Genomic DNA, 23,351 nt, shown 5'->3' with positions numbered 1-23,351 from the left:
CTAACGTGTTTGCTGTGACTGTATTTTTTTTCCATTTAGGTCTTGTTTAATAATGAACTTAAGAAAGCTTCTTCACTTTCACTATGATTGATAGTTAGATAAGTTTAGTTGTGGTTGTTACTCCAAAAGTTACTGCACAACCAGTTATTAGGTTTACTGGGGCAATTACATTTTGTACATGCATAAATATAAATGACACATGGTCACTCCATGTTCTGGTTATGCTACATTTTGTTTACAGATCTAAAACCATTTGTTGTAGCAAATATGCAAAATAAATCAGGCCAATTGAACCTGTTTTCACTGCACACTGTACATCCTGGAACACAATGTGCCAGTGAGCAAACCCTATTTAAATAATCGTCCTCCAATGTCCTACAAGCAAATTAAGTCTTGAAAAATGAAGGCAGTCATGCCAAAATAATATTTAAATCCATTACTAATAATACTACCTGTTCATGTTCTTTCTATATGATAATGAATTAGATCTACATTAGAACTGATTAGTTATAAATATTTAGATTTTTTTTTTCTTAAAATGTACATTATTAAAATGCACTTCAGTTATATTTTATTGTGTAATCTTATAACACTTGATTTCACCTAAAGGACTACTGATCAGCTAGTTTTATTTTGATTAAGTGTTTATTGTTGATTAAGTTTTTTCAGAGTGTATTACTCAGGGTAATAAGATTTTATTCATTTGTAAAGTCTGTAAAGTCATTCTCTCAAATGCCATTGTGGACAAGGTTTACTGCTTAAAAGTTCTCATTATCCGGTTTAAAACTGGAATTTAATTCATGTAAAAATCTGTTTTACAAAATTGCATTTATGTATGTATTTATTGTGGTAATTACTGTTACTGATTGTACTTTGACATCAGTACTTATTGTCTCTAATAATACACATCATGTTACATTTCTTCATTATTAATACACATATTGAGATTGCTTATTATAATACCTAATGTCATGTAATGCGTAAGACAACCAGCTCTTTTCAAGCAGTTAATTGGTTTGAGGTAATGAAGAGCTGGGACAGGGCGAGCACAGTGAAGAATTCACACTGACATTTACCATTAGCTTTGACTCGACTAATTCTCAGAGCACTGACATTGGTATCGTATGAAAATATAAAATAGGAGCATCATCTATAGTCCACTCTGATCTTATCTGTTTGCAGGCAAGAAAATCTTTTTTCTTTGGGGTTTAATTGAGCTCATTTTGCTAATGCATTCGGTGTTAAAGTGAGAGCCAGGATTTAAGATCAAATACTTTTTGTTTCTGATTATTTCTGAGCTTGTAAAGAACTTTAAGACTTGTTTTATCTGTAGATAAAAACAGTTTTACAAAATGTGCACATCGCTAGCTAACCTGAATGAATACATTCAATTGAAAATTCAGTCAGGGAAGATACAAAAAAAGGACCACTTGGTAAAATTTTTGAAGTTCACAATTTTATTTATATACTCTTAAAACATCAGAAAACATGTACACAATATTTTCCATTGTATTTTTTTTCCAATGGTTTTACAGCATTCTCTGACCTGCAAACAGATAGAAATCATAAACGTACAAAATAAAAGACTGAAATGAAACAAAGCCAACCACCAAAATAAATACCATTTGCTCTGTTTTGTTGTTTGTCAGTCAGTGTGGTCTACCAAGCAAAGTGTTTTTATCTCAAGCCCCTGATCTCTGCTCAAGTGACTAGCGTAGTTGTAAAGACCAGGATATCTTACAGTATATATTTTTTCTCAGGTAGGGAAAAACAGTTCTGAATGCTAAACTGGTATGCAAGTGAAGGACAGCCATGGTTACAGAACGATTACACATGTTTCTCTTAACACAACTCTCACTTGCTTCATACAAACTTAAAAACATTTGTTTTCAGTTATGAAATGCTCGTCATTCTCCAACCTATCCCTCTGGTAAAATACATTTTAAATACTGTATATACAACCGTGTATTCCAGATCATCAGCCCTATGATCCAAGAAGTGAAATGACACAAAATAAAGTTTAGGCACAACAAATAATCACATTAAAATGCATTTCTTGGCTTAGACAGCCGAGAGACAAACACTAGAATTAGAGAAATCACTGAACTACTGAATTAACTAGAAATACTAACTCAATTGTGGTTGAACAAAAGTAGAACTGCTGTCTTGTGTTTAGTGCTCTCAGCAAGACAGTATTAACAGTCTTCTTTTAATGCTGATGGATTAACAAGAAAGTGTCTTCAGATTCAAAACATCGGATAAACAACAACCTCAAATAAGATGCTTCTTATTCTAATAGTTTAAAATAAAGGTTTTCCGCAAAAACAAGGAGAAATGATATTTTAGCTAAGAAAGAAAATTTCGAGTTGAACCAGATACATAAAAAAGTGGAAGACGAAGACATGGCTAAAGACTTTGAGAGAGACAAGAGAAAAGTTTGAAGTGACAATGGACAAAAGGTAAACGAAGCAGATGTAGCTGGAAGGGGAGGGAATCACATGCTCACTTCAGCTGGCAGCTCTGACTAAGACATGAACAGGGCCTCTGCTCACTCCTTTCACTGGCACTTGAGATGACTTTGGCTTGTAGACACCTCCATCAGAACCTCAACTAAACATGCCTGCAAAGCCTCAGCTGGCCTCCTTGGAGCGGAGGGCTGAGATCCAGCATTGAATTACGACTGATTAGAAAGGAGGAGCAGCACCAACCAGGTCTCATCATCTACCTGAGTAAGAGACTTTGTACCCACCAGGAACCTTTTGTGTGTCTTTCTAGAGTTTTAAAATAAGGGATCTAGCGAAGTGGTTTTACCGCATTGTTGCCATCAAAACACACACAGCCCTTTCCATATGTGCATGTAGATGCAAACTAAAATAATAAAGATGCCTCTAAGAGGTCATAACCTGGTCCAATATTTACACATCCCTGAAAGAAGGGTTCCAAATTCCAGCTTTTATGTCTAAAAACAAGTCTAATTAAATAAAGATTAAAAAAATTGGGAGTAATACAAATTTACCCCTTTTTATAGCTGGGAGGGTGTGATCATCCTGGCATCATAATACAGCAATGCACTGATTAAAAACATCAGTGAAAAAAACTAAAGATTCTATGTGGCATATGGGCTCAAGAAAAATTACACATAAGAAAATCCCAACTTCACTTAAATGAAGACAACACTTTCCTATCATCATCATTATCCAGCATTTTAAACTTTCAACACCATTTAGCTCCCCGGAGTCCTGGATGACTGGCCTGACGTTTTTTTGGGTTTGTCTCTGCGAAGTGGCTGGGTATGGTAAAGGTTGGAGAGCTTTTCTGGAAGGATGCGGGGCAAAAGCGGGTGGCAGCCTTGCCTACCTTTCGAAGGCACACAGACTCACGTCTCAAATTGCGTAAGCAAGGCGCGAACCTCTGGAGTGAGCTGTTTGGCCGCCTTGGCAGCCTCAGTAATGGCTTTACGGTACAGCCCCTTTCTCTTCTTGTCAAAGCGAGACTGGAAGTTTTCTAGAAAGGGGGAAAGCTGAGTAATAGCCAGGAAGGAAGTGGTAGGCGACCCGAACCAGGAGACACGTGCCTCCTGCCTTACTAAGAGCCCATTATCTTTGCGGCTGATTGTGATGGTTAGGATCCGGGCCGGCCACCAAGGAAAGCCAAGGATTTTGGCCCACACAATATCCCCTACGCAAATGGTACTGCCATTCAGAGCAACACACTTTGAGACATTTTTGGAAAAAACTGCAGCTTTAAGGGATTTACTGCGCTTTTTTTCCTGCTTGGGAGCTGTGGGAGAAGCAGAGGCAAAAGTGGAAGATGTGCCAGGGGCAGTTGCCGATCGAAAATCACCAGGAGGGGGGAAGTCAAGGGTTTCAGTTGAGCTACACTCTGAGTTTGATGACTTTAAGTCATCCGCACTATCCAGACTGCACATGGATGTGCTAGAGGAGTCAAGCTGGCTGGGATTAAGGGTCATGTAGACTACTAGGTTCCCAGCCTTGCTCCCACTCATTTCTTGCCCTTCCTGTTCCTCTGGCTCAGGCTGGGAGTTGCTTTGTTCCGGGGCTGTTTGGGGTTGCAACTGGGGTTTGGGTCGTGGCTGCCTCAATTGGGGTTCCAGAGCTGTATCTGGCCCCTGAGATTCTGCACTGGCGGTGGCCTGTCCTGCAGGGCAGGAGGAAGAATAGGAGGAGCGTGTGGAGGAGCTACGTGATGTGGCTAGCTTGGGCAGCGCTAAACGCCCCCCTCCCACCACTTTTTCCAAGCAAGGTGGTTTACATGAGGAAGAATCATTTTCTTCATTACGGTACCTTTGAGGTTTGATGCGCATCCTGGGTGGCAGCGGATTGGACAAAGTTGGACCACCCACACTGATCTGCTGCAGTCGTCGGGTGTGGTGGACCTTCTGGTGTGCCTCCTGAAGAGCTGTGGCCCTCGTTCTGCCCTTGTTGTTACCGCTGCTGCCGCCGACGGTCTCCCTCTGTCTCTTCTGAGCTTTGGCCATTTTCAGCACTTCACGTGCCTTTGAGTGATCAACGTTTTTGCTCTGCAGCACTTTCTTGGCATTGAGCTGGACTCGTGAGCTACTGTTGGCTGAGGACAACGCTGTGCTCGATACACCTTTTATTATTCGATTCCCTGCAGCCGCTCCCTTCACTTGGCCCAGAGCTGTCGAGGTTGAGGAAGAAGTGACCCGTATTGCTGCAGTTTGCCGCTTGGGCGCATCAACACTGCGACTCCTGTCCTCTGAGCGTGCATCACTGCGTGGCCGCTTCCCAGCAGTCGTAGCTGCACTGTTATTGCGCCGGCGCTTTGCATCGTCCCTCTGGCAGTCTGAAATAGGGCCTCTGCGTGTCTCTCGCTTATCCCCTTGTACCACAGCCTCTTTGCATTTATCACAGAGCACTTGTCTTGGTCGAAGCTTAATGGCGTTCATAATAGAGGTGGGCTCCTCTCTGTAAAGCCTGCGCTTCGGCCGTTTAATCTTGCGAGGTGGAGGCTGAGGTAAAGACTGGCTGTAGGTGTCCCTGATGAACAGCGGAGGTGGGTAAGCAGCTCCCTCCTGAAACAAAGGGGGTGGTTTTGAGGTCCAAGGGTTGGGCTCAGGCTTAGGATTGGCTTGGGCCTCCGAGGAGCCCTGCGCAACATCCTTAGAAAGGACATCAGGAGTTTCTTGAATGATACCCTTTTCAGACTGGAATGGTTCTGCCTTAAGCTGCATAGATTCTGGTTTGTCTTTGTATTCTCTCTTGGGAAACACAGTTATTGGAATTCCATAAGGACCAAACCTGAGGAAAGAGTACAGAAACATTACAAAGCTGAAATGAAGAGAACATTGCTGTTTTCTTTTACAGTCTTTTCTAGATCACACACACAGAGAAGAATGATAGTAAGCAACACTCTGCCAAGAAAAATGACAACCACTCTTTAGGTTTAACAGCAGCTCTGGAAACAATTAACAGACCACTGCAGAATGATCAGATTCTTTGGTTTTACGATTTATAGGTATGAGTTAGAATAAAATGATAATTTTTTTTTTCTTTTTTTTTTTTTTTTTAATAAACTACTTACAACATTTCTTCCCATTTACACATAAAAATTGGCATTCAGAGCATTTTCTTACAAAAAAATAAAAACCGGTACAAATAAAAAAATATGTTTTCAGACCAATCACTCAACACTCATACAATCAATATTTGGTAAAACAACCATGATTTTTAAACAAAGGTTTTATGCATCTTTGTATCCTCATTCGTGTTTCTATGGAATTACTTCATGCCCCTCTTGATGCAAAACAAAATCAAGCAGTTCGACTTTATTTGATGGCCTGTGACCATGCATTTTCCTCTTGTTTACATTCCAGAGGTTTTCAATAGGGCTCAAGTTTGGAGATTGACCGAGTCATCCATCCACACCTTGATTGACATGGCTGTGTGACATCATGCACTGCCTTGCTGGAAAAACCAAACCTCAGCTTTGCTTAAGCCTCCCCTCATTTCCCAGATCCTTAACTAAATTTCATACTGGGTGTGACACACTGGTTTAAAGTCCTCTCCAGAAGGACAGAGCTTCAGAGCTTTTCTTGGCATATTAGGCAGTGGTCATAATGTTTTGGATCAGTGTATGTAACAGTAGCAGTCCAATAACATATTGCAATTTTAACCTGTTATATGTATCCTAATTATTGGGACATCTTTATACTAAAGATAGAACCTTAATTTACTGGCTCAGACTGGATCATCTGTTCTCTGCACAGAATATTGTAAATGCACCGAGATTTAAGACAAACCCATAAACCTGTCCATCTGCCACTGCTACCCTAAATTATTAACCATTACTGCAATGTTGAAATAATGCTTCTGAAACACACTGATATCGGCCTTTTATCGTGCACAGGATTTGAGTGTTTAGAAATGGCAGCAGAAGTTTGATTTAGGGATTAAAGCTTTGCCATTTTAGCAGGTTTTGCAGCATACACACAAACCTCTGCCTGTATTATAAAGATGTAAAGCTGCATTTAAATATTTTTTATATATAATGGTATACAAAATTGTATTTAAAAACACTCCTAGTAAATGCCCCCAATGTCCTACAAGGTGAAGTACAAGTTTGTTTATTCTAACAGCTTACACAGCTATTTGGAAAATGCATCAATGGAAGTGATGTCATCGGTATTCACTTTGCATATGTGAAACCTACTCTTACTTTAGAGCCATGACATTAAAGTGAGAAAATATTGAAAAGGCTTGATGCTGGATGTGTGTGTGTGTGCTGGATATTTGCTGTATCTGCTGTATATTAGTAAACAGGGCTGTGCAAATTCCATATTTTTATAAGTATGAGTTGTGGCTTGCTGAAATAGCTAAGCTGCAATACTACACCAAATTCATTTTTCATTGTTGATACAATACTGACATTAAAGCTTGAAATCCAATATGGAACCGATACTCACATTTTTGTTTTGTTGAGAAATTCACTCTTTTGAAATTGAGGTTCAGTGTCAGGGCTGACACTGGCCTAAAAAATAAAACCTGCATTGGACTGGATTTATCATTCTTCCCTAATTTAATCACCCTAAAGCATTTATGCTGTAAATGTATGTAAAATATTTACAAAATACAGATGTTCAATGTGGCCGCAGAATACAATTAATGTTATACCAAGTCACCATCATACCTTCGTAGCATGCAGCATTTTGGACCAGCAATGGCACATTATCAAGACTACTGACTCAATCAGTGAATTCAATCAGTTTTTCTTACTTGTATTTCTTACAGTATTTCTTACTATTTTTCCATTTTAATACAATACTTACATCAAAGCTATGCATATAGGTCGATGTCTAATACTGATCTGATACGATGCTGATGTCCTAACAGTAAATAAGTAGCCTACCCACAACCAAGCAAAATTTTAAGAGCTGTGATGATGTAATGTTCCACTGATGCTATTTACATTTTCACAGAGATAATCTGTGCTACATCAATCAACGCCACACACATTTACACCTTTAAATCCATTACTGCATGAAGCCTTCTGGATCATTTCATGTCTCAGCTCAGATCAGATCCTGGATTTTAGGTCAGAATCTGCCAAATATAGATACTGGATCTTTGAATATCAAAGCATAAATGCTTTAGATTAGATATGTTTTATTTACTCCCCCTCTTATTAAAAAAGCAATTTTACCATTAAACATTACACACACTGATAGTGTAAAATACACCAAATAATTGAACTGAAGAAATGTGTAACATCAAGTCCAAATCCATTCGAAATTATTTAGGCCAATATTGACAAACTGTAAATGATCTGTGCACCCCTGGTGCTAATCCCCTTTATATTAACTATACTTTTTGTTACCGCTGCTAAATCAGATCACAAACTTGCCATCTATATTTGTATACGTTGTAGACTGTCAATTGTACACTTTGTATACATTATAGACTGGCAACTGTACACTTATGTGGGCATATTTAGTTATTTAAAGCCTTTTTACTGATTAAAGCCTTTTTACTGGAATTCATTTTCTATTTTCAATCAGATTTTCATACCAAAGCGCTAAGCAATACCAATACCCATACCATACTAAGCTGATATTGACATCCTCATAATAGACACATCTGTAAAACATCATAGATAATAATATGTTTTTTTTTGTAGTTTGTGCTAAGTTAGTGGATCAGCCTTTAAAAAGAATTTACAATCTGATTTATACCAGTCCAGCATTTTAGGCCAGCTTGCACCCTGACATCCCTATGCCATATCAATATCAAAGTAGGACTGGGTGGCATGACAACATATACAATCTGATGCTCATTGTGTCTATTGATTCAGCTCTACTTTTTAGCTGTGGTATAGACAAATTAAACAGATTCAATTTTTCTAAAAGGAAAATATATTCAGGCTATAAACTGTTTCCATTGTACACCATAGTAGAATGTTTTTGGGATTATCAACCTATATTAATCACTGTGTAAGCACTGCTCAGTAACAGATATACCAAAATTCACTTTGATGATCTGAATATTGGCTTATAGTGTACCAGCCTCAGGCTGTGCTGGTCACATTTTAAAAATGCAATATTGATATCATTGATATATTGATCTGTCCATCAACCAAATCACCACATAAAATTTACAACAGTGCCAGATTTGATCCAATACTGGTCCAGAATTTCAAGTCAACACTTTTCTTTTAACTGTACCTGTTAGGGATAACAGACAGAAGTGCATAAGCCACTTTCACATGTGGAGTGGGGTGTAAGGGGGCAGGAACTATTCATTCACACCAAAAAGGTAAACACGTTGACAATGCATCTCAAGACTGAGCATGTGTTCTCTGTACCCAGGGCCCTAGTGGTGTTTGTTTACCTTTTGGAAACGTCCATGAGCACGCCGGAGAAGATCTTTTCTCCTAAATGAAACGACACAACGAGTGCATCGTCGATGATGTGATCCAGTGAGACTCGGACTTCGGAGCCGGGTACGAGTCCGTGAATCGGTTCGAGCTGACTGTCTGCAGGTTCTGCACAACCTTGCTGTACTTTCTGCTCGGATATCTGTGTGTCTGCAAGTCCATCGGTCAACCTAGAGCCATGTGCATGCACGTGTGTATCCTCCGGTTCCGACGAGGTGAGCGGCTCGGCTGGTTCGGAGTCCTTTGAAGAGTCACTCGTGCAACTTTGTGCAACCGATTCACCGAGCGAGACCTCTGATTCAGGAGGATCCGAGGACTCGTGGAAAGCATCCACGGGCGGATTAAATATAGAATCTGGTGCAATGGTTGCAGCCTCTGGCTCTGAGTTTGATCGCGGGCTCGAAACCAAGAGGTCCCGCTCTAGTTCAGGAACCGATTCGAGATTGTCGTGGCTCGGCTCGGGAGTCGGTTCAGTGAGGTACAACCCGGTGTCGGGTTCCTCGGCGGCGGGTGCTGCAGGGTCTGACCCGGTACTAGGCGGTAAAAAGCGGACACTGGAGCCGGATTCATGCGGACTGACCTGGTTAAAAGAAAACGGCTCTTTTAAGCGCTCCTCCGCGGCCTCGGTGTGTGTCTGTGTAGAGTCCGTGAGCATGTGCTCGTCCGCCGTGGCCGTGGCCGTGTCCGTGTCCGTGGGTCCATCCTGAGTTTGGACACACTCCGGTTTTCCCGCGACTCGGACCTCCGGCCTGCTCATCTCCACTTGGACCTGGCTGCATTCCTCAGCTGCATCCGCACTCTCTGCCTGCTGTCCACAAACCTCCATTTCTGGAGCGAACACCGCCGTGGGCTCGGGCTCTAAGTCGGCCACATGCTCGCCGGGCTCTGCTGCGTACACCAGCCCGTCCCCCGCTGCGGTTGTTGATGCACCAGCAGCAGCAGCTCCTGGCTCCGCAGCCACGGCCGCCATTTTCTTTCCGCTTTGCTACTACTACTTGGCCCTCTCCTACTGATAAGCCGAGAGCCCGCCCATGACGAAATACGCTCACTCGAGATTGGCTGAGTCGGCGCAAAGCAGTATTTGATTGGCTATAGCTGTTGTCGTTTAAAGCGATCCGCTTGAAACGCGTCTGTGATTGGTTCATGTTTTGTCAATATCGCGTTCTTATTTAAAACAATACAAGTTGTGTACCACAAGGGGCGGTGTTGGGTTGGTTTTGTGTGGTGAGGCCTCCTCTAAGTTGGCATCTTTTAAGATCCTTTATGTATTCATCTTCCTCAACTGCTTCTTTGTGATCAGGGTTGCGGTGGGTCTGGCAGTGCAAGGCAGGAATACACACAAGAATACCCAGGGGAACCTCACACAGGCATAAGAACATGCAAAACTACACACAGCCGATGACCGATATATTTGTTTTTATTTTATTGTGTGTTTATTTTCAGCATTTATCAAACACTTCTATCCAAAGCGATTTACACTTATGACTGAACAAAATTTTGAGCAATCGAGGGTTCAAGGCCTTGCTTAGGGGCTCAACAGTGGCAACTTGGTGGTGGGGCTTAAACCAGCAACTTTCTGATTATTAGTCCAGTACCTCAACCACTGAGCTATCACTGCCCTGAGAGCTTTCTTACATAAAAAAAACACAGTTGATCTCGTATCAAACAATGAAATTACAATCAGTAATTTTAATTTACAGTGACGTGTGATTAAAAACGTAATTTTTTCACTTATTTAGAGACAGTATGGATTAAAGACTCTTGTTCCAGGACCAGATTCTGGAGCAATGGATTAATACATTCAGACAGACAAACTCATATGACATCTTTTATTAAAGTTTGGTGCATTATATTAGCAGAGCTAGGATAACATCTATTAACTAATATGTTAACTAATTTGTCAATCCATGATTCTGATACAGGCTGTACAAGGTCACTGTTTTAAATAGAACCATTAGGGCGGCACGGTGGCTCAGTGGGTAGCACTGTCAACTCACAGCAAGAAGGTCCTGGTTTGATACACAGGTGGGGCGGTCTGGGTCCTTTCTGTGTGGAGTTTGCATGTTCTCCCCGTGTCTGCGTGGGTTTCCTCTGGGAGCTTCGGTTTCCTCCCACAGTCCAAAGACATGCAGTCAGGTTAACTGGAGATACAAAATTGTCCAAGACTGTGTTTGAAATTAAACTTGTGAACTGATTAATCTGATTAATAAAGTAACTACCGTTTCTGTCATGAGTGTAAACCATGATGTTAAAATCCTAATAAATAAATAGAACTATTAAAATTCATAAATTATTCTAAGTGAGCACTTGTTAACATTACTGATACGCAGTCTATGTCGCACAAGCTCTGAAGCTTGCAGGTGTGTAAAGAGAGCAATTTGGAATCAAACCTCCAGCACTGCATGAACATTAAACTACTCAGAAACTACTCAGTTCCCTATAATGCTCTGTTAAAAAATACATTCATCAATAAAACAGTGTTAATATAAAATACTAACCACATTTATATAAATAAAATGTTTAGCAGGGAAGGTTTATAGTACAATAGTGATCACACGAATAAATACATACCGAGTTTCTTGTCTTCTAGGCAAATATAAATAAAAGAACACTGCTATCCTGGACACAAAACTTGCTTGTCCTGGGCACCTGACGTGGATAGGGGAGTCTTAAAAGTTTCCTAGAGGATACACACAGTAAGGAGGAGCTATAGGAACAAATGATGGGCATGCCAGTTATAAAATATCGATATCACACTTTTATCTGTTTAAACATGTACTATTAAACTATTATTTGTTCTTTTTTCATGTATGCATTTTTTGCATATTTTATATATTATATGAAGTAATGTTTTACACTGATTCTGCTACAAGTAGTGCACAGTACAGTTCATAGTTCAGAACATCTATCTAGCAATATTTAATTGCTGAATATTTTACACATTAACTATAACAAGGTCACAAATTAACCAGTAAAATTTGTTAAAATGATGTGTCCTTAAAACAGATTTCATCACCCTGAAGAATGGCTTGACAGTACTGTAAAAGTTTATGTTTTACTATGGTTTACATTCATCAGACTGTTGTGCAGATGAGATTGGCCTTGCAAAGAACAATAGTTAAACAGTCATATTGTCACGCCACCTGAAATACAACTTTGGTCTTTGTGATCTTGGCACAACTTGAGTAGTCAGGTGTGTCATGGGTCAATGACACATGATATGACCTCTATGGCCTAAAATATATAGACACCCCTCATTGTTTTTTGTTTTTGTTTTAATTTAGGAGTTTCAGCCACTTACTGCTAATATTAAGTATATACAATCATTTATATAAAATACACTATGTGGCAAGCATGTGGGAAAAGTTTTTTTCTGTTCCAGCACGAGTATGCCCTTGAATACAGTAAGGTCTAGAAGGTTTGGTGTGGAGACAAACAACAAATGCATCATTTAGTATTGTGATTAGCAAATAAGGTATTTCACAGTAAGATCCAACATCATACTAACGGTCAAGCATGTCAGTAGTAGTGTAATAGTGTTGCTTTGTATGTGTCAGGAACTGGACAACTTGTCATTATAGAGGAACACATAACATCCACTTTCTAACAGAAATCTAAGCATGACTGATTACAGGATCTGTAAGCCAAAGCTGGTGCATAGTTGGGATATGCAGCAGGGCAATGATCCAACATCCAAAAGCACATTCTTATCATGACGGTTAAAAATAAACAGAATCAAAGTTTTAGAGTGGCCTAGTTAAAGCCCTGAATCTGCTTTTAACAGAGCGTGCAAGAGTGAATGCAAATGCATCAATGGCAGCCCTAATAAAATTATAAATTATTCAAAGGTCACAAAAACAGAACTTTTCCAATGTAAAGACTTAGATTTACAATGCTATGTATGTAAAGCTGCATAATATTCGAACATGTCTGTTCTTATTTCAGCTTTCCATTGTGTACACATCAGTAAATTCCTGTCCTGATAGTGCTGTCTCATGATAGGTCAACCTACTAATTATAGTTCTTGATCAATGGCCTTTTATGATTCAGTATCTAAGCTCAAATTATCAACACACTGTAGCCAATTATTTAATCTTATTCAAGCAGAGTCGATGTAGGCAATTAGAAGACTTCTGCAGAACCTGTATGGTGTTTTTCTCCTGAACCCTGGTTCATTAGTGGTTACAGTTCTGATTTTCTCATCTATGATTAAGACCTCATAAAGAAAACATAATGCAGTCTGAACAAAAAATAAGGAACAATAAAAACAGTGTAACAGTCTATACTCACCGTGCCCTAAAGCAGAATGAAGGCAATTTTAGTAAAAACAAGACATTCTGTAAAACACAATTTCTTTTACTTAACAGACAAACACTCATATAATCCCTGTAAATGTGTTATTGCCATCTTTAAGGAATTAAGCTCACTCTGCATCGCAGAACGGCTCAGACATGCTGCTAGGTAATTAGCAGATATTAAATGCTAGGAATTAAATGCTATTTCTATTTGCTATTACTTTGACTAGGTGTCTGTAAATCTTTAATTCTCCTACTTTCTGCATATAATTATACACAATAAAGATTATGTACACAATTCATGTTTGCAGTGTGTCAAGGAAATTCCATCCTGTTACCCAATATTTTATCCTTCACCCTGATGTTTGCCTAATTTTTTTTTACAATGACAAGACCAACATTGGCCAAGGTTAAAAGCTGGCAACCACTGATGATTCCAGTCAACCCAACCATTTTTACCCATTCATGCTAAATGTACAAGTGAAGTTATTTTAATGACGTTTTATAACACATAAAGCTATTTTATTTACTGTTAAATGGTAATAATAGAAAAACAGAACCTTGAGTTTAGAAACAGTGTGAAATGTTTCACCAAATCGTCACTTTTACCCTTTAATGGTCTGCTTAACCATTTGGTTGAGCTTACTTTGAGTCTAAATACTTGGGTAAAAATAAGCTGTATTTAAATAATTATGTTTGGGCCATGTCTACTCCTTGGTTGACATGTTAAACTCATAAAATATTGGTAGATGGTTTTAAGAAAACAGCCTGTTTAACCTATTTGTAAACTTGAAGCTAGCAGCTGGAAAATCATCCATGAAAGTTGCTGTTTGGTAGAGGCTCAATAAATACTGTGTGCACAAGGGAAAAAATATTAGTTGTTTGTTTTTGGTATAGTCGCTATAGTAAAATGTTTCTATAGTCTAATTTTAAACATTATTTTCTTGGTAAGACCAATAAATGTTATATAATACCCATATAATCATAAGAGCGACTTGTAGAAATTACTTTTTTTTTTTTTTTTTTACCATTTGCTGTAATAGGACATGCAAAACTGTTAAATAATATCTGTAGCTATTAATAATATCTCTTTGCTTATTTGTCCCTCAGCTTACCCACTGGAGGTTGATATGCTTAGTTTGAAAATTAAATGTCGTTTGTACATTATAACCTGGAGCATAAAATGTAGCTGGTTCTAAAACATATTAAACATATTCTTGTACAGTATTTTATGCATGTTTGAAATTATATAACCAGGTTAAACCTCATTGTGAGCTTTGCAATGTCCTGAAACACACAGATTATCCTCATTCAGTCCTCCATGTAAAGAGCTTAGCGTTTGCCCACATGCAAAAACTCAGGGCATCATCAACAGCTGCGGTCAGGATATTCAGCTGCAGTGACATTTAATAGTTAAAATGTTAGGATTGGAGGAAAAAAGAAAATATGAGGCTTCAGGCTACAAATTTATCTAAAAATGCTGCTTCACATATTTGTTAAAATTCTAGCTGCAGTATGCAGGATTATAGGATTAAAAACTGAAAATAAAAGGTTCAGTCTACAAAAATGTATTCCTGAGCTGATGTGTGTTACCCTGAAAAACCTGTGAAACGAATTCATAATCTTAATCATTAGATCAGCTTTAGCAGCTTTCAGTCATATACTGTCACACTCCAGTTTTTTTAAAGGAAAAATCTATCCATTAATTAATCAATATTAATAATTATCTGTTTTTTATTAACACGTTGGTATATTTTCCTTCAGATTATAACTTACTGTTGTCTGCTAATCGATTGTAAGGCTTTGGCCACTCCATTCTCAGACATAGCCAATAATGTCTATGTAGATGCCCATCTTATTTTTACATGGAATTGATTTCTTTATTTAAATAGCACTGTTTTTACGTACCAATCATAAAGAAATGTTCCATAAACATTTGAAAGACGTTTTTCTTTGGGCAGATTCAGCTAACTAGCTAGCTTGCTACTGAAATGAAAGTCAGGTCCTGTCACGCTTGGAGCCTCAGGGTGATCCTGTGCTCCAGTGTGCCACGCCCTTCTCTCCCCAGTCTCCAGCCAGCCTCCCTCTCCTGATTGGTTAGCTGGGGCTAATTAGCCCCAGCTGCTACTATTTAGGAGAGGCTCAGGGAAAGGCTGGTTGGAGATTATTTCAGAGTAACTCAGTCTGTTTGCTCCTGGTCACTCTGTCTGTTTGCTCCTGGTCACTCTGTCTGTCTGTTTGCTCCTGGTCACTCTGTCTGTCTGTTTGCTCCTGGTCACTCTGTCTGTCTGTTTGCTCCTGGTCACTCTGTCTGTCTGTTTGCTCCTGGTCACTCTGTCTGTTTGCTCCTGGTCACTCTGTCTGTTTGCTCCTGGTCACTCTGTCTGTTTGCTCTGGTGACTGTTGGCTCCTTGCTCCTTGCTCCTTGCTCCTTGCCGTTTCATCCGGTCTGTTTAGCCTGTCCGTTAGCCTGTTTAGTCTGTTTGGTCAGTTTAGTCTGTTTAGTCCTGTTTAGTCTTTGTTTAACCTGTTTAGTCTGTTTAGCCTGTGTAGCTTTGTTAGCCTGTTTAGTTTAGTCACTGTTCAGCCCCTGTCTGTTAGCTTAGTCCTTGTTTGTTAGCCTGTGTGTATTAGCCTGTCCGTTAGCCTGTTTAGTCTGTTTAGTTCTGTTTAGTCTGTTTAGTCCTTAATCCTGTTAGTCTGTTTAGTCCTGTTAATCTGTTTAGTCCTGTTAGTCTGTTTAATCCTGTTAGTCTGTTTAGCCTGTTAGTCTGTTTAGTCCTGTCCAGTCTGTTTAGTCCTGTTAGTCTGTTTAATCCTGTTGGTCTGTTTAGCCTGTTAGTCTGTTTAGTCCTGTTAATCTGTTTAGTCCTGTTAGTCTGTTTAGTCCTGTTTAGTCTTTGTTTAGCCTTGTTAGCCTTGTTAGCTTTGTTAGTCCTCTTAGCGTGGTATGTCCTGTCTTTTGTTATATTAAATCTGTTGTTTACACATCTCTGCGTTTGTGTCCGCCCCTCCTGTCCGTCTAGCCCACTCACCGTTACAGAATAATCTCCCTCATAACATAGGACACAGCGAGATGTCATTTGTTCAGGTGTTCCCTGATTTTGACTCCATGGGCTTCCCTCAGACCTTCCCGCTTAGTAGGCCAGCTCCATATGATGGAAGCGACTCATTTGTCGGAGGCTTCCTTCTTCAGAGCCAGCTCTACCTGCAGAACCTTCTGGACCCCCAGCCAGCTGAAACAGACAAGGTTCTGTTCATGATGTCTAGACTGAGGGGTGCTGCTCGTGAGTGGGCTAAGCAGCTTTGGTCTGACAGGGGAGTTGTGCTGAACACGGTTAAGGAGTTTGAGGGCCTCATGAGAGTCAAATTTTCTGGTAGAAACCCTTACGGGTTTGGTGTAGGGAGGTTTTCCCAACCTCCTGTACACATTGGTGACGCTCCACGCAGCAAAGCGCCCACTGTAGCTAATGCCCGGCATCCAGTGCCTGCTGGGGAACCTCAATTTTCCCCAGTGCCCACTGCAGATGTGGTCCGGGTGCCAGTGCCTGCTCCTATTGCTCGTGACCGTCCCAAGTTCTGGTTAGGAGCCAGCCAAAATTATTTAGGTCCTGTTTCCGGTTTTGACCCCAAGGGCTCCGGGGGTCCTTCTGTTGGTTCGCCGGCTCCAGTCCCGTGTACTCAGGTTCAGCTGAGTCCAGTTTCTCCAGGGTCCAAACAGCTGACTTTTGACGCCTCTCCAGGGTCCAAGCAGCTGATTTCGGATGCCTCTCCAGTGTTGTCGCAGCTGAGTCCAGTTTCTCCAGGGTCCAAACAGCTGACTTTTGACGCCTCTCCAGGGTCCAAGCAGCTGATTTCGGATGCCTCTCCAGTGTTTTCGCAGCTGAGTCCAGTTTCTCCAGGGTCCAAACAGCTGGCTTTTGACGCATATTCAGGGTCCAAGCAGCTGATTTCGGACGCCTCTCCAGTGTTTTCTCAGCTGAGTGACGTTTCTCCAGTGTTTTTGCAGCTGACTTTGGACGCCTCTCCAGGGTCCTCGCAGCTGAATGACGTTTTTCCAGTGTTTTCGCTAGTGACTTCGGACGCCTCTTCAGGGTCCTCACAGCTGTTTCAAGGAGTTTCTCAAGGATTTTCGCAGCTGACTCCCGAAGCCTCTTCGCCAGGCTCACCGCAGCTGACTCCCGAAGCCTCTTCGCCAGGCTCACCGCAGCTGACTCCCGAAGCCTCTTCGCCAGGCTCACCGCAGCTGACTCCCGAAGCCTCTTCGCCAGGCTCACCGCAGCTGACTCCCGAAGCCTCTTCGCCAGGCTCACCGCAGCTGACTCCCGAAGCCTCTTCGCCAGGCTCACCGCAGCTGACTCCCGAAGCCTCTTCGCCAGGCTCACCGCAGCTGACTCCCGAAGCCTCTTCGCCAGGCTCATCGCAGCTGACGCCCGAAGCCTCTTCGCCAGGCTCACCGCAGCTGACTCCCGAGGCCTCTTCGCCAGGCTCACCGCAGCTGACTCCCGAAGCCTCTTCGCCAGGCTCACCGCAGCTGACTCCCGAAGCCTCTTCGCCAGGCTCACCGCAGCTGACTCCCGAAGCCTCTTCGCCAGGCTCACGGCAGCTGACTCCCGAAACCTCTTCGCCAGGCTCCACGCAGCTGGCTCCTGTTCCCGAGTTGGCGCATCCCGATGGCGCTCCTGTTCCCGAGTTGGCGCATCCCGATGGCGCTCCTGTTCCCGAGTTGGCGCATCCCGATGGCGCTCCTGTTCCCGAGTTGGCGCATCCCGATGGCGCTCCTGTTCCCGAGTTGGCGCATCCCGATGGCGCTCCTGTTCCCGAGTTGGCGCATACCGACGGCACTTCTGTTCCTGAGTTGGTGTCCTCCGACGGCACTTCTGTTCCTGAGTTGGTGTCCTCCGACGGCACTTCTGTTCCTGAGTTGGCGCCCCCTGATGGCGCTCCTGTTCCAGAGTTGGTGTCCTCCGACGGCACTCCTGTTCCTGAGTTGGCGCCCCCTGATGGCGCTCCTGTTCCAGAGTTGGTGTCCTTCGAAGGTGCTTCTGTTTCCTCGTTGGCACTCCCAGATGGCGCTCCTGTTTCCGAGATGACGCCCCCAGATGGCGCTCCTGTTTCTGTGTTGGCGCCCTCCGATGGTACTTCTGTTCCGGCGATGGCGCCCCCCGACGGCGCTTTTGAACTCTCGTCGGCGCTCCCCGACAGCGCTTCTGGTCTCCTATCATGCCTACCGCAAGGCATATTAAATTACTTCAAATATGCCCCTCAGGGTCCAGGACCTCCTTTTTGTTTTTGTTTTTTTTATTTGGGCACGCCAGGAGTCGTGCCTTCAGGGAGGGGCCTACTGTCACGCTTGGAGCCTCAGGGTGATCCTGTGCTCCAGTGTGCCACGCCCTTCTCTCCCCAGTCTCCAGCCAGCCTCCCTCTCCTGATTGGTTAGCTGGGGCTAATTAGCCCCAGCTGCTACTATTTAGGAGAGGCTCAGGGAAAGGCTGGTTGGAGATTATTTCAGAGTAACTCAGTCTGTTTGCTCCTGGTCACTCTGTCTGTTTGCTCCTGGTCACTCTGTCTGTCTGTTTGCTCCTGGTCACTCTGTCTGTTTGCTCCTGGTCACTCTGTCTGTTTGCTCTGGTGACTGTTGGCTCCTTGCTCCTTGCTCCTTGCTCCTTGCTCCTTGCCGTTTCATCCGGTCTGTTTAGCCTGTCCGTTAGCCTGTTTAGTCTGTTTGGTCAGTTTAGTCTGTTTAGTCCTGTTTAGTCTTTGTTTAACCTGTTTAGTCTGTTTAGCCTGTGTAGCTTTGTTAGCCTGTTTAGTTTAGTCACTGTTCAGCCCCTGTCTGTTAGCTTAGTCCTTGTTTGTTAGCCTGTGTGTATTAGCCTGTCCGTTAGCCTGTTTAGTCTGTTTAGTTCTGTTTAGTCTGTTTAGTCCTTAATCCTGTTAGTCTGTTTAGCCTGTTAGTCTGTTTAGTCCTGTTAATCTGTTTAGTCCTGTTAGTCTGTTTAATCCTGTTAGTCTGTTTAGCCTGTTAGTCTGTTTAGTCCTGTCCAGTCTGTTTAGTCCTGTTAGTCTGTTTAATCCTGTTGGTCTGTTTAGCCTGTTAGTCTGTTTAGTCCTGTTAATCTGTTTAGTCCTGTTAGTCTGTTTAGTCCTGTTTAGTCTTTGTTTAGCCTTGTTAGCTTTGTTAGTCCTCTTAGCGTGGTATGTCCTGTCTTTTGTTATATTAAATCTGTTGTTTACACATCTCTGCGTTTGTGTCCGCCCCTCCTGTCCGTCTAGCCCACTCACCGTTACAGGTCCTTTAATTTGCTTGAACTAAATAGCTAAGATTTGCTAATTAGCTAGATATCAGTGTGTGTTTGTTAATCAGCTAAACTGGCCTAAAATCATCCTGACCATCTCAAAATTAAAGCTGGTTTGAGCTGGAGTGGGTTTTTTTTCTGCAGCATGCTAAATCAGACTGAAATAAGCTGTTTTCATCTCAGTATATGTGGATATTACACAACATTTAAATATACTGTAAAACATAAACATGAATGCCTAAAAATAAGAAAAATCATATGTTGGCATACAGCCTTTTTTTATATATGTTATGTTAATAAAATTGCATAAATAAATGAAATATTTATGCAAACATACAGTATATGGATACAACATATAGTACCATATAAAAAATTATCCAATAGATATGCAATACATACACACATTTTATTATGGGCATTTCATATATGTTTCTTATATCTACATATATTACATATATCCAGAGGATACATGTACGTCATAATAATATTTGCCCTTACATGTAACATATGTGGAAAAACCATTAAAAAGTTTAAAAATGAAAATAATAAAATAATTTTTAAAAAGCCAAAGAAGTCTGTTTCCTTCTAATCTGCTACATTAAACTATCTAACATTAGCTGACTGGCAGCACTTGATAAATGCTGTAAAGCCACTGGGTTGCAGGGTAAGAGTAGTCGTTTTTAAAAGGCCCCTTTTCCAGCCCAGCAGCTAAAACTAGAACAGAGAAGTTATTGTTTATATTTTTATGACACATAGTATTATGGCTGTACATTAAAGACTGAATGAGGTCACTTTTATACCCATTTTGTCTGCAGGTGAGCAACCTCACGGTCAAACTCATTTAACGACTTGCCGTTTTACCGTTCTACCATTATACCTGTTTATGACCTGGTTGTGATGGGGATGTGCTCACTGTGTAATAAAGAGGCTGAGTCAGCAGAACCATGGTGTATTTAAGCAGAACTCATTCATTCCCTTTCTTCAACACCAGGCCTTTATCTGACACCTCATCGTCTCTCTGATCAACACCTTCCTCATTTCACCATGGCTTTCTCTGGCAAGTGGGAGACTGAATCTCAGCAGGGATACGACGAGTTCTGCAAACTTATTGGTGAGTGAAATTTCAGAAGATCAAAAAATATTTTTTCTGCTGTGTGCTGTGAATTAGTTGCATTTAGGTTTGTATATGATCTTTTTAGTTAAACGTTTGTTATGTATTTTTATACACTGCTGTTGGTCGTTCAATTTGTGGGGTATTTTCACTGTAGCTAAATAATTCCTTTTTCAGACTTTTCTCTAATTTCTTTATGGCATGGGTTTTTCCTGCCACCTCCCAAATATGCACTAGGTGGATTGGCTGCTCTAAATTGACTTTGTGTGAGTAAGTAAATGAGTGGGTGTATGATGCCCTGAGATGGAGTGGTACCCTAACTGCTCCAGGCCCATCAAGACCCTGATTAAGATGAATCAGTTACTGACAGTGTATGACTAAAATGATTTTTAAAACACAAAGGTAAATGAATTGCATCTTTTGTTCACCAGGTATCCCTGATGAAATCATTGAAAAAGGTCGGGACTACAAGATGGTCACCGAGGTGGTCCAGAATGGTAACGAGATTTCATGGACTCAGCACTACCCCGCCAACCACAGCGTCACCAACAAATTCGTCCTTGGCAAGGAATGCGATATGGAGACCATCGGAAAGAAGAAGTTTAAGGTAAAAATGAGATTCTTTGAACAATAAAGAAGAAAACAAATAGACTAATGTTGGAACTCATGGCAGCACAGTCTCAGGAAAAAAAAAACTGGAACTGAGTTACCATTATTGTATTGGATTTTCACAGAATTTCTGAATGCTTAGATTTGATAGGTGGTTCTAGTAAAAATTAAGTTAAGAATTTGCATCTAAACTGATTTTGCAGATTCAAAGAGTGACAGAGTGGTTCCTTAAATAGCTCGCCATTGACATTCCCCTTTACTTTATAATTAACCTTTTCCCTGCACCATTACTTGTTTAAAGTCAAATTTTGCTGCAGTGCTTAGTACTGTACAATATGTACAATGCTCTATTGCTCCACAGTCCCACTGTATTGTACAGGGCTGGACAAAATATTGGAAATGGTTTGTAATATATTCATATTAATGAGCGAATAAGGATTAGCACAAAAATTTGCTTATAGAACTGAGCTGATCTTTCCCCAAATTCTGCCATACAAGTCCTGAATGTTTTGTGTTGGGGTGTTAAACCATTATTTTACAGAATAATAATTAGTTTCTTTTATGGTAAAGAAGGTGAGGATCTACTTGGCAAGCTTTAGCTTTTGCAAACTTTAGAACTTTATTCTTTGAATCTGATTGATATATTGATTGACTTAATAAGCAATAACTGGATCAATTTCCCACTGTAGCAGACAGGTAGCAGACATATATTGGCTTCCTTTAAACATCAAGTTTCCTAATGTTAGTTCTGTCATGAATTGTAGCTTCGAGAAGCCCACAACATACACCTTGTGACCGTGTGTCAGAGAGGCACTGATTCAATTCTGTGTTTTTGTGTGGTGTAATTTAGCAACTATCATTTTCACTCACAATCACTGTTCTCTGCTGAGGCCATTTGTCCATGTTTGACCGTGACCTTATTTATAACATCTCTGCTGCTGTAACTGATCTTTCTGAAATGTAAGCACCTATTTGTCCCAAAAAGACATGCTGACCTGTCCAAAAAGACAAAGTTTAACAAGTACAGTGTGGACAAACTCCAGTGACCTGAACAAAGCCTTGATCTCAACCCCACTGAATACCCTGAGATGAATTGGAATACTGATTTATACATACATACTGAGGCTTTTTTGCTCAACATCAGTGCACAATTTTACTTAAAATAATCTTTTGGCTAAAAAGGCACAAATTAAGACAGACACACTCTTGTGGAAAGCCTTTCTAGCAGAGTGACTATAGTCACAAAAGAGAACCACTATCTTGGCTTTGGAATAGGATGTCCAACAAGCTCATGGTTAGTTGTCCCAATACTTTTGGCCATATGTTGTGCATCACTGGTGTTACTGTGTTTTTAAGTACATAATTTATTACAAAAATGCTTAATTACTTTTATATCACATTACCAGGCCACTGTCAATCTGGAAGGGGACAAACTGACAACACAGTTCCCAAACTACTACCACACCGTTGAGATCAGTGGAGGCAAACTGGTCGAGGTGAGTCACAGAGGAAAAATTGACAGTTTTAAGACATGACATAAGACATAAGTGACATAAGTGCCTTATATATTTACCTCTTTGTTTCACAGACCTCCTCAGCTACCTCAGCAAAAGGTCAAGTGGTCCTGATCCGCACCAGCAAGAAAATCTAAACACATCACTTGTGTAAAATTTTAGACTTGCATCAATAAACTGCTAAATAAACAATAAAAATTTATCTCACATTTCTTAAATCTGTATTTACTTTTTGTCAAGTAGAAAATGTGAACAAATCATTGCTGACTACCATGGAACCAGTCCACTGAGGACATCACACATTCACTTACTGACACCTATTGTCACTCCTGGCATTAATAGAGGTCTGAATTACTATATCAATGCATCTGACATGGCATGACTATCATGGTAAGGCTTAAAGGAAATAATCTAGGGCAGATGGGATGCCTTTACTTGTCATAAATATACATACTCACTTACTGTGTCCCTGGAGCTTAGAAGGTTAGGGGCCTTGTTTAAGAGCCCAACAGTGGCTGCAAACTCACAACCTTCCAGTTGGTAACCTACAGCCCTACCCACCAGGCTTCCACTGTCCTTAAATGAGCCCAGAGCGAGGCTCAAACCAGGA

General features: G+C 41.1%; 2 protein-coding genes across 6 annotated transcripts; one reads left to right on the top strand and one right to left on the bottom strand.

Annotated features, from left to right (window-relative positions):
• Positions 1-1,434: 1,434 nt before the first annotated feature.
• pwwp2a (PWWP domain containing 2A) lies at positions 1,435-10,038 on the bottom strand. 2 transcript variants are annotated; one of them, XM_063011229.1, is made up of 3 exons: positions 8,868-10,031; positions 4,305-5,282; positions 1,435-1,546 (listed from the first exon to the last, which is right to left on the bottom strand). In XM_063011229.1, the coding sequence occupies exons 1-3, from the start codon at positions 9,881-9,883 to the stop codon at positions 1,480-1,482; spliced, it is 2,061 nt and encodes a 686-aa protein (XP_062867299.1). In that variant the 5' UTR covers positions 9,884-10,031; the 3' UTR covers positions 1,435-1,479. The 2 variants fall into 2 exon arrangements, with proteins under 2 accessions (XP_062867299.1, XP_062867298.1); XM_063011228.1 differs by having other exon boundaries at positions 1,435-5,282; positions 8,868-10,038.
• fabp6 (fatty acid binding protein 6, ileal (gastrotropin)) lies at positions 8,904-22,943 on the top strand. Of its 4 annotated transcripts, none has more exons than XM_063011232.1 (5): positions 8,904-8,979; positions 20,499-20,618; positions 21,050-21,225; positions 22,634-22,723; positions 22,816-22,943. In XM_063011232.1, exons 2-5 carry the CDS (start codon positions 20,552-20,554, stop codon positions 22,876-22,878), a joined length of 396 nt encoding a protein of 131 aa, XP_062867302.1. In that variant the 5' UTR covers positions 8,904-8,979; positions 20,499-20,551; the 3' UTR covers positions 22,879-22,943. The 4 variants fall into 4 exon arrangements, with proteins under 4 accessions (XP_062867302.1, XP_062867301.1, XP_062867304.1 ...); XM_063011231.1 differs by lacking the exon at positions 8,904-8,979 and adding an exon at positions 10,210-10,280; XM_063011234.1 differs by lacking the exon at positions 8,904-8,979 and adding an exon at positions 11,492-11,609.
• The last annotated feature ends 408 nt before the right edge of the window (positions 22,944-23,351 follow it).

Source organism: Trichomycterus rosablanca, chromosome 16 (genome assembly GCF_030014385.1).
Source record: "Trichomycterus rosablanca isolate fTriRos1 chromosome 16, fTriRos1.hap1, whole genome shotgun sequence".
Lineage (NCBI taxonomy): Eukaryota > Metazoa > Chordata > Actinopteri > Siluriformes > Trichomycteridae > Trichomycterus > Trichomycterus rosablanca.
The sequence above is the reverse complement of the archived record's forward strand: the minus strand, read 5'-3'. Positions and strand labels throughout refer to the sequence as shown.